Consider the following 11,759-nt stretch of genomic DNA (forward strand, 5'->3'; position numbering starts at 1 on the left):
ATGGTCAGAGAGCTCCAGGAATATAATCAAGTAACATTGCTGCAAAATGGGCATGTGAAGGGTACTCGTGAGTCTAGACCTATTAAACGGGTGGGTCGGGTCGGGTTATAAATGGTTCGACCCAATTTGACCCATTTATCGCAAGGCAAAAATCTTGACCTATACCCGACCCATTTAACTAAATCTAGGAAAGCTTATTTCTGATAATTATTTTAAATGATTGTATTGCTAAAACATCTTCATGCAATACAAATCTTTTAAAAAAAATTGATGCTCTATCTGTTTCGCAGAAAATATAACATTTCTGCAAAATATTTCAGGAAAATGACAACATTTTCCGATATTTGGCTAAAACCTGAAAATGAACTAGAAAATATTTTCCGCCATTCGATATGAAAAATCATATTTTCCTCTGTGCACACATTTTAATATTTTAATATTTTTATTTTTTTAAAAATTATATTTTAATTATTTTAATTTTCTTTTTTTCTTTTCCTTTTTCCTTTTCTTTTTTCTTCTTCCCTCGTTGGTGGCCGGTGAAGCTCGAGCTCGCCCTAGGCCGGTGAGATCGACGAGGCTCACCAGAGGGTGGCGAGGCCTCGGCCTCGCCCCGATCGGTGAGCTCGAGCTTTGCCGACCTTCGGCAAGTTCGTCCCTCGCTTGTCGTCGGCTGCCCTACCTTGAGGGTTTCAGCCTAGGTTGCTTTTGCTCTTAGGTTTTTTCAATTAGACTTTGGGGCTGGCTTTTCATTCTGAAGAGCCTATGGAAAATCAAATCTCATTAGCTGAAGCAAAAAAGGTTTTTTTTTTCCTTAAATAAAACATTTAATTTTCTTTGACTCCGATGTGCAACTTATGGGCTTCTTGTGCGTTTGTTTAATTGAAAACTTTACCATGGAGAGAAATGTTTTCCGTGAAGATTTTCAAAGAAAATGGCTGATTTTTAGTTGTTTGGTGGTGTTCTTGAAAGGAAATTTTTTTCTTATTTTTTTCGTTTTGACTGTAAAATTTTTTCTGTTGATTATTCACTTTCTGCGAACCACATGAAAGTTTGGAAAATTATTATTTTTTTCAATGAAAACAAACACCCCTGGATTGTGTTCTAATCATACATGGGAATGTTAAAATGTTGTAGGTTCTGGAGTTGGCTGGTAATGCTGCAAGAGACAACAAGAAGAACAGGATCATCCCGAGACATGTTCTCTTAGCTGTGAGGAATGACGAGGAGCTTGGGAAATTGCTCGCTGGAGTGACCATCGCCCATGGAGGGGTGCTTCCCAACATCAACCCGGTCCTCCTGCCGAAGAAGACCGAGAAAGCGGCCAAGGAGCCGAAGTCTCCTTCCAAGGCCACCAAGTCACCCAAGAAGGCTTAACGGATTAGTCTTGTTTTGATTTGGTCTTGTGCCAAAGGTGACTGTTTGTATTGCCCTCTTTTCATGCCTCCGCCTCCTTCTGTATGTAATTTTAGCTTGATGTGATGTAGCTAGCAAGGATCACCTAGAGGGGGGTGAATAGGTGATCTAAATAAATTCTTTACCAATTTAAAGCGGAAGTAAAAGATCAAGAACAAAGTCTGAACAACAAGCAGATTCTGATCAAACTTTGTGACAAATGTTCTTGTGAGCAGTATAAACAATATAATAAGAGATTAGAGATGGAGAAAACTGCACACAAACAATTATAGTGGTTCGGCTTAGATCAAGCCTACGTCCACTCTCCCACGCTGACAGCCTACTGGCTGGATTCCACTAATCAAATCAATGAGAAGTTACGGCAAGTTGTGCCGCTTAAACCCAAGCACTTCTCCCTGAAGTTGGTGCTGCTTATACCAAGCCGATAGATCACACTATCTCACACCTATGCACACACTTATAACACTGTATACACCTCTCAAATGATTACACGTTTAAGCTCACGAAAAACAAGAGATTGAATCGGAGTATGCTCAGACTTTGGACTTGTTGATTCTTGATTTCGTTCTCTCCCTTCTGCTCCTCGTTGATCTTCTTTTATACTCCTCAACTTCCAAACTAGCCGTTAGACAGTCTTCAGAGGATCATCTTCCAATCTTCACCTTGGACAGATTTGTATAAAATGGATTGAGTAGCCGTTGGTTAACAAAATCTGAATCCCGCTGATTCTGTTCATCCATACAATTAGAATCTTGGTTTCTATAAGTAGAGCTTTATCCGTTGTAATGCATACTTGTCATAATGTTTGATTGTCAATCAATTATAGCCTTAGATTGAGACAATCAAAACTTTCCTTCTGTGAAATCTATGCCAGATCACTAGCTGTTATGTTTCGTTCTGAATGAATCCCGCGTCTGAATATATTCTGCGTCTGCTTCTACGTTTGTGTCTCTTTCAGAACTTAGATTAGTGTGGGTCTTCGGTAAAGTCTGAACTTTTTCGTTCTGAGTATGAACTTCTTGTTCTGAGTCTGAACTTTCTTTTGCTTGAAGTTCTTTCACAATCTGAACACAAACTAGATCAAGATTGCCATATGCTTTTCTTCCAAAAATAACTTCCTGAATCAAAATACTTCAAAGCATTTATCATACTTACAAAACACTCATGGACAGTTTTGTCAACTTCAAAATCTATTAGGAATTTTCTTAACAATCTCCTCCTTTTTGATGGTGACAAAACTTCCATGCAGTTATATAGATTTTGAGATAATTTTGAAAAATATGATCAAGCATATAATGTAGCAGATATTCAAGATATCATATATGATCAGAGTAATTTGATATGGGATTTTTTATACTCAGTTTTTGAATAAGACAAGGAGTATGACAAAATTTGAACCGTAAAAGAAATGAATCATAGTCTGTCTCCTTTTATTTGTATCCAATAATCTGCATATCAAACCAAATCATATCTGCGTATTTGAGCATATCAAAGCATATCATATCTGCATATTTCTCCCCCTTTTTGTCAGCATCACAAAAAGATATATGCATAAAATTCCTTAATGATCATGACAATATATGGAAGTATAATCAAAACTCAATATTATGCATCAATTAAGTAGAATTAACCACTAAGTACATATGCATATTTACATTCTCTCCCCCTTTTTGTCATAATCAAGAAGCGATAATAATGAAAAGGGTATCACGTAGAGAATATAAACTGAACTCATCTTCACATACAATCTTCAAAATATATTTGGCATGAAACACAATCTCCAAAAACATCAATGAACAATATATATATTCAATATAACTCATGTTCAAATATCATATATATATATATCAATGAACACGCATGCACATAATAAATTTCACAATCTTGTTGTCATAATAAACGATTATATAAATAAGAGATTTGTTAATGACAAAAAGTAAGGGAAATATAAGAAATACTAACCCGGATTGTATAGAACTTAGCAAGTTCTAACATACATTACCTTTTCTTTCATAGTAATCAAGAGTGGGCAGAAATTAAATTGACTTTCATACTTGATTTACACTCCCCCTCAATTTGATACCATTTTGAGATGACTCTTCCCCTTTCTTTTGCATTTTTCACTTTTTGCTTTTTGCCTTTTTGTTTTTCTCCCCCTGTCATCAAGACAGCTTTTGCGAATAGCTTTCATTGCTGCTTGTGCACGTTGAACATATTGTTGTTCCTCTATTTTCTTTGTAACAGCAACATCCGTCACATTTGTTTGCATTTTGAAATTCGAGAAAGAAATTTGTTTTCTTCCATCAAGCTCGTCTCGGATTCAAACTGCATAAACTCAACAAACTTTTTGCACAAATTTGTAGTTAAAGATATAATATCTCACATAATATGTAATGCCTTTTCTTTAGCAATTAAAATAATATCAAATATTTAAACCCGAAGCAACTTATCCTTTCGTACGACGCATTAAGCGTTTGCTCATCGTGTTTTGACATGTCTCCAATAATTTGTCAGAATATTGCACAAAGTGGAATTTTCTTTATCCTTCGAAAATATTGCAAAATCTCCACGATTTTGGGATCAAGCTTTCCAAACTTCACAAGGAAAGATTCCTTTACAACCTGCAAATACTTGTAAGAGAAATAATAATCTTTGCAAAATATAGAGAATGTCACATACATACCTTCCTCCGATTTGCAGATCAAACATGCCAATTATAATAGTACTTCCAAGAATATAGCAAGTGTATCCAAAATATGCAATAATATCTTTCAAGATTGTAGGAATTTTCCTTAAGCATGCATCTCAGATGCATAAAGATAATATGACAATAACGAATTTCACAAAAGGAATGTAGATATTTCAAGCATTAAATTTATGCAATATCTTACACACATGGCAATAGAAATTACTGATTCATATCCCAATATGCATGTGCTGAATATACCTTTCCTTTTTAGAAAAGAATTCCTCACTTAAGATCCTTCTTTGATTGCATCAAGATCTGCGTAGGTTTACAATTACGATTCCTTTGTAAACTTGCCTGCACTTTACATACCCATTTTTCTTTCTCTTTTTCTTATTCCCCGCAAAAAGAGCAATCTCATCTATTCTTTGGTACCCAAATCTGCTTGGGTCCTTTTTGGTTAGAAGAAGCATCAAATCTCCAATTGATTGTCTTGGATTTCTTCCAATCAGTTGGACATTGTTGCTTATAATGATTAGGATCACTCAAGTTCGAGTAATTATAATATTGAAATCCAATAGGCTTGACAAATTGCTTACCAAAATGATTTCTATAATGCTGGATTGAAGGTCTGCGCTTTAATCTCTCCTTAACCTTTGGAAAGTCATTTTCGATCTCATTTTCATTTTCGAAACCGAGGCCGGATTTGTTGTAATAGGGGACTTGAATGGATAGAACATGCTCCAATGTCTTTGAGCCAAGAGCAAATTTTTTGCAAATCTTCGAAATTTCTTCCTTATAGGAATCAACTTCTTTTTGCAAATTATCCTTCTCTTCCTTGACAGAGGAATTCTCCTTTTCAAGCTCAATGATCCTTTTCTCATTCGTAATATTTTGTTGCTTCAATTTAGAGACTTCCTTTTTTGACTCGGAGATCTTCTTCAACGCATTCTCATGTTCCACGCATAACTCTTCAAAAAGATCATCATCATCGAGAATAGGATCTGAACAAATCACCTCATCTTCTTCGAATTCAATGTCCGCCATTAAGCATAGATTTCCTTGCTCATAGATTTCATCATCGCTGGATTCAGACTCTGTGTCGTTCCATGTTTCTGCCTTCAGAGCTTTCTTCTTCTTTTCGAATGTCCCTTTCCTTTTCTTGAATAAAGGACAATTGGGTTTTATGTGACCCATTTTCCTGCACTCAAAACATATTATATCCTTACCTTCATTGTCGTCTCTGTTTTTAAAATATTTTCTTTCTCCGGATTTCTTTGTTGGCTTCTTCTCTTTGGGGTTTCTTCTCTTTCTCACAAGGTGTTGAAATCTTTTGATCAGCAACTTCATCTCCTCATCGTCGTCTTCTTCATCTCCTTCAAAATCTGTTTCATCAGAATCAATGTTAGATTTTAAGGCAATTAACTTCTTACCTCTGGATTCATTCTTCTCATTCAGTTGCTCAGTCTCATATGATTGAAGAGATCCAATTAACTCATTCACTGATAGAGGCATGATCCATTGTGTCTCTCGAAGAGATGTTTTGATATTATTCCACTGCTTTGACAGTCGTCTCAGTAGTTTGTTGACTTTCATCGCATCTGAGACTGGTTGTCCTTGGTATGCAAGACCGTTTACTATGTCAGTAAATCTGTCATACATATCAGCAATTGATTCTCCAGACTTCATTTTGACGGATTCATATTGACCAAGCAATAGATTGATTTGAGTTTCCTTGGCACGATCTGTTCCTTCATAAGTATTGTAGAGAGTATCCCAGATATCCTTAGCTGATTCACAAGAAGCAATTTTTTTTATATTCAATAGGTGCTAATGCACAATAGAAAGAATAAATTGCTTTAGAATCTAAGGCTTCTCTTTTTGATAGCTCAGTTTGAGATAATGGAGGATATGCTGGTATGCTTCCTTATGTCTTTTCTTTTGAATCAGAAGATTTCGACTTGACTCCTCTGATGATGACATCCTATTGCATGTGATCAATTGACTTTATGAATGCCTTCATCTTATTCTTCCAGACACTATATTCCTTGCCATAGAAATATGGTGGTCTGTTGTTGCTTTGTCCTTCAATGAGACTCGGAGCACTCAAGCTAGCCATATAGATCGTTAGCTCAGAAGTAAAACACTTCAATAAACGAGCAACCTGCTCTGATACCAATTGATGTAGCTAGCAAGGATCACCTAGAGGGGGGTGAATAGATGATCTAAATAAATTCTTTACCAATTTAAAGGAGAAGTAAAAGATCAAGAACACAGTTTGAACAACAAGCAGATTCTGATCAGACTTTGTGACAAATGTTCTTGTGAGCAGTATAAACAATATAATAAGAGATTAGAGATGGAGAAAATTGCACACAAACAATTATAGTGGTTCGGCTTAGATCAAGCCTACGTCCACTCTCCCACGTTAACAGCCTACTGGCTGGATTCCACTAATCAAATCAATGAGAAGTTACGGCAAGTTGTGCCGCTTAAACCCAAGCACTTCTCCCTGAAGTTGGTGCTGCTTATACCAAGCCGATAGATCACACTATCTCACACCTATGCACACACTTATAACACTGTCTACACCTCTCAAATGATTACACGTTTAAGCTCACGAAAGACAAGAGATTGAATCGGAGTATGCTCAGACTTTGGACTTGTTGATTCTTGATTTCGTTCTCTCCCTTCTGCTCCTCGTTGATCTCCTTTTATACTCCTCAACTTCTAAACTAGCCGTTGGACAGTCTTCAGAGCATCATCTTCCAATCTTCACCTTGGACAGATTTGTATAAAATGGATTGAGTAGCCGTTGGTTAACAAAATCTGAATCCCGCTGATTCTGGTCACCCATACAATTAGAATCTTGGTTTCCATAAGTAGAGCTTTATCCGTTGTAATGCATACTTGTCATAATGTTTGATTGTCAATCAATTATAGCCTTAGATTGAGACAATCAAAACTTTCCTTCTGTGAAATCCATGCTAGATCACTAGCTGTTATGTTTCGTTCTGAATGAATCCTACGTCTGAATATATTCTGCGTCTGCATCTGCGTCTGCTTCTACGTTTGCGTCTCTTTCAGAACTTAGATTAGTGTGGGTCTTCGGTAAAGTCTGAATTTTTTCGTTCTGAGTCTGAACTTTCTTTTGCTTGAAGTTCTTTCACAATCTGAACACGAACTAGATCAAGATTGCCATATGCTTTTCTTCCAAAAATAACTTCCTGAATCAAAATACTTCAAAGCATTTATCATACTTACAAAACACTCATGGACAGTTTTGTCAACTTCAAAATCTATTAGGAATTTTCCTTAACATGATGTACTTAAAAGCCCCTTTTAGGTGATGTTGATGGTGTTAGGATTTTCAGGCCATTGTGCTATTTGGTTTTATGTTTCCGTAGAACATCTTTTGTTTCTCTGAATTGAATGACATCCTGAAAGATTTTAGGAAGTTCACGATTTGCTCTCGGTTGAGAGCTTGGGATAATTTGTTATTACTATAGCGGTCTCTCTTTTCAGTAAGTGTCTTTTTTTGCTTTGCAAACATGAACAAGTTGCTCGGGAATCAACCTGTAAAGTAGGCACAAATGTAGTTAGTCTAGTGGTGGATGAGTCACTTATTTTTATGAGATTACGACTTTGATTTACGTCGCAAATGAATTTCTAATAGTTCATGTGGCTTCGGCCCGCAACAAGCTGAATTCGATAATGTTATGAGGAAGAGGTGTTCGGGGTTGGAAAGAGCTCTTCAAGTTTAATGCTACATATCGAAAGCCTGTTCAAGGACGAAGAGCTGAGAAATTAGTGGGAGTTTGAATATTATTGTCATGTCGTCGAACAGATCCTTTGGTTTTACCGAAGATCCCTGCTTCGTTTACTATGTGCAGATAGTTTTGCAATCTCAGTTCAAGCACGTTTGTCAAAATCAACAAACATCAGCAACTGCAAGTTGCAGTTCAAAGAGAAAAGGGCGGCATTGATGCATGTGCCGTCGACGGATAACTTTGAAGTCTCTTTAACTTATGATGTTTGGACTAACACCAAGAATTAAGTGTATCGTGTTGTTATTAGTTATTGAGGACGTGAATAATAACCATTCTGTTTTTTTTTTGTTTTTCTATCTTTTTGTTTCTGGAAACAAGTTTGGAATAAAAATCCATTTAGTAAATAATTTTATTTTTCTATTTCCAAGATAAATTTTAGCATAGAAATAGGCTTGAAATAGAAATGAGAAGTTAAAATTTTTTATTTTTTTATTTTTGGAAAAAAAACAGAAATAACAATTCTCTTTTATTGCTCGCCCGTTGCCGCTCGTTGGGAACAAAAATTTAAGAATAAACTTTCAAACGGATTTCTATTGCTGGAACAAAAATTTTGTGTCGTTAGAAAACGCTACTTTTTGCTTAGAAACTCATATGGGGAATAGAAATAGATTATAGTCAGAAATAGGGTTAGGGAATGAGAAATTTTATCATTTGCGCCTTGAGTCGATGAGGAGTGAGAATTATGTAATTGAGTTCTTATGTATAAGAAGTTAATAATTTTGGACAATTTTCGAAATGTGGCTGTCGAAATAATGAGAGCTGTCATTGAGTTTGACATTTTCGATAAAATCTTCGGCATCACTTGAACACCTCCTTTCACTGGAGTGTGGTCCCATAGCTAAACCCATTTGCAATGGCATTTTCTTCAATGTGTGGTGCGTGTGCCACTGCATTAACTTGTCCGTTAAGACGCTCTTTGCCAATTTTCGATTTTGTGGCCAATGTACATAGGTGAGTTCATTACATTAGATCCAGCCCACTGACTCATCAAGAGTTGGAGGTTTTATACTTGATATATGAAAATCAAGCTGAAAAATTTCCCTATGGATGTAAGGAAGTGGAATTCAAACGTACAAGATGTTGAAGAAGGCATGTGAGGAGATAAATGTTGACGCTATACTCCATTACTCATAGCAGATGTGTATCCATCTCCCGCAATTGGCACAACAAGATTGGAGGGTTGCTGAAGTCTTTAGGGACTTCTTGCATTTTTCGGCTATGAGACAAATGCTTTGAGCATTGGCATTAACCATCAGGCAACAGAGTTGTTCCGTTTTATATATAACATCGGTTGAATTGACTAATGAGGACAGTGAGCCATACTTCAATGCAGCAGTATTGGACACGAAGGTGAAATTCCTCAAACATTATGAGGACACTTCGCTTGTTTTTTTGGTATCTGTTGTCTTGGGTCTGAGGCTCAAGGTGGAGAGGCTCTCCTTGTTCCATATTACAAAAATTAGGGATCAATGAGGAGGTCCCAGTGGAGTAAGATACTAGTGATGGTAATGAATTGTTTCCGAAATATGTATGCTGCATATGCCAATTGGTTCAATAAGACAAGCTTCACCTCACGGACGGAGATGGGCCCTCATCGAGCAATGTCCATAAATCTCTATGGTATATGCTTCGTAAGAAAACTGCACATCCTTGTGCTAGGTCTTCGTTTTCATTTATCAACGAGTTGGAGATGTACTTTGGAACGGATTATGCCAAATATATCGATAAAGTCAGTGAATACAAGTCGACGTTATGAAATAGTGCGAGAGGAGAGCCATCAGTTTTCTGATTCTTTTCACCATGGCTCATGATTTACTGAGATCCCATGGCCCTCTGAGGTATCACCGAGGTCCACGTTTAGTACTATTTAATTAATCGCATAGTATTTTATTTTGTGAAAAACAAACTATTATAAAGTACATGAGACAATGCTAGATTGCCCAAATATAGCTAAGTGATCTATTTATATTGCGCTTAAACACGTCCCCGTATTGGTAATAAAATATGGTTGGACGGTCAATGTAGGTTAGTATTTCAACAATAACTTGTGATAGATGCGTTTTAGCGAAAAACACTCGTGATAGAGGCGCTTGTTAGAATGCACACTGTAAATAGATTATGCTCCCCTCTCTCATCATCAATAAAAACACTAATGATGTATCCACTAAGGCTGTCTAAGGGAGGAGAAGGAGAGGAAGACCAAGTCTCCGTTTCATACGGTTTTATCTGTATCGATCGATTCAAAGACGGTAACTTACTAAAGCAGGTATGTGATTTCAATTCTAACCTAGGTATTCTAAATTCTATATACGGGTTCTAAATCGTTGAATTTCAAATTCCTTAAGGTTAATACCACAAAAAACCCCAAATTATGTTTATTGTGACACAAATGCCTTAAACTTTTTTTTGTATTACTAAAAACCCTAAACTTGCACATTGTAACACAAATACCCCAAACTTTTTTTTGTTATAAAAAACCTCGAACTTATATCAGTGTAACAAATATACCTTGAATGGAACTGTAATAGAGGGTACATATGTCACGCGTGTATAAGTTTGAGTTTTTTTGTGGCACAAAAAAAAGTTGGAGGTATTCGTGTCACAATAGGCAAGTTTAGGGTTTTTAGTGACAAAAAAAGGTTCGGGGTGTTTGTGTCACAGTGGGCATAATTTGGAGTTTTTTGTGATGTTTGTCCTAAAATTTAATCACACAAGCATGTGTATGCAATGCCAAGAGTTTTGCTTATCTTCCATCCCTGTGCCCCACGTTATTACTCGGAGAAAACCTAACCCAATCTCTGCCATGTAGGAAAGAAAATGACCCACTTCCTTTTGCCGAGTGATGCAAGAACAATTTGAGGGTCTTGATCTACTCTCCTCAGCAAACCATCCATCCCTACCTCTTATTGTAACTGTCATTACCATTTCTGAAATTGAGACAGTAACACTTTCATGGATTGGCAAGTAAATACCTGAAGTTACATTAAGGATTAGTTTACGTTTTTCACTTTTTTTGTGACTTTTTCTCACGCATACGCACAATTACTTTTACAATCTTATAGAGTACCCAAATTGATATACGTGCACAGATTGCTGCTGTGGGATAAGAATTGACATAATAGTATAATGGGCATGCGCTTACCGAGTGCATGAAGTCTAGTGTTAGTATATTGAAAATTGCCATTAAGATGCATGAAAAAAACTCGTGCAAATATGGTTTTGGAAAAGTTGACATCATAAAGATCATGTAAACTATCCATGAATAGTATGATCTCATAATAAGAAAAACCAATTTAAGCTATATTTGTGGGGAACAAATAGTTTAACCACGGGCCATGGCAAATGCTGTTGGCTGAATGACAGAAAAATCTTGTCTAAAATTGTCATCTTTATAGCTCCTTATGATGTTTAGTTTTATGAAGAGCGGATGTTGCTGCATTAGCTATGAAGCTGACCAGGTAAACAAAGTCATTCGGTAGCATTGTGCTACTTGTGATTCCAGAAGCTTGAAGTCATTGCACCACGGTAACACTTTGCACACTGGAGTAACGACAGCCATTGGGGTGTCATTTCGCAGTCACACTGGGGACTTTTATATGACTGAGTGCACAGAGACAACAGTCAAGGAATGAAAAAATCCGTATCTTCTAGGACTTTTAAATGGGCCAGTGCAAATTATGGTAAAACTGAGAATGTTATAACCAAAGTCAGAAGACCAATCGGTCCTCAGGAGAATCCTAGGCCATGGCAAATGCTGTTGACTCAATGACAGGAAAATCTTATCTAAATTTTTCTTCTTTATAGCTCCTTAAATGAGGTTAAGTTCAAAG

General features: G+C 36.6%; 1 protein-coding gene across 1 annotated transcript; it reads left to right on the forward strand.

The window, feature by feature from the left end:
* Positions 1 to 1,467, forward strand: LOC130139427 (histone H2A-like). Its single transcript, XM_056316379.1, has 2 exons — positions 1 to 90; positions 1,135 to 1,467. Exons 1-2 carry the CDS (start codon positions 1 to 3, stop codon positions 1,372 to 1,374), a joined length of 330 nt encoding a protein of 109 aa, XP_056172354.1. The 3' UTR covers positions 1,375 to 1,467.
* The last annotated feature ends 10,292 nt before the right edge of the window (positions 1,468 to 11,759 follow it).

This window comes from Syzygium oleosum, unplaced genomic scaffold (genome assembly GCF_021117445.2).
Source record: "Syzygium oleosum isolate NSW1041296 unplaced genomic scaffold, Sole_v2.1 Sole_v2.12, whole genome shotgun sequence".
In the NCBI taxonomy this organism is placed as follows: domain Eukaryota; kingdom Viridiplantae; phylum Streptophyta; class Magnoliopsida; order Myrtales; family Myrtaceae; genus Syzygium; species Syzygium oleosum.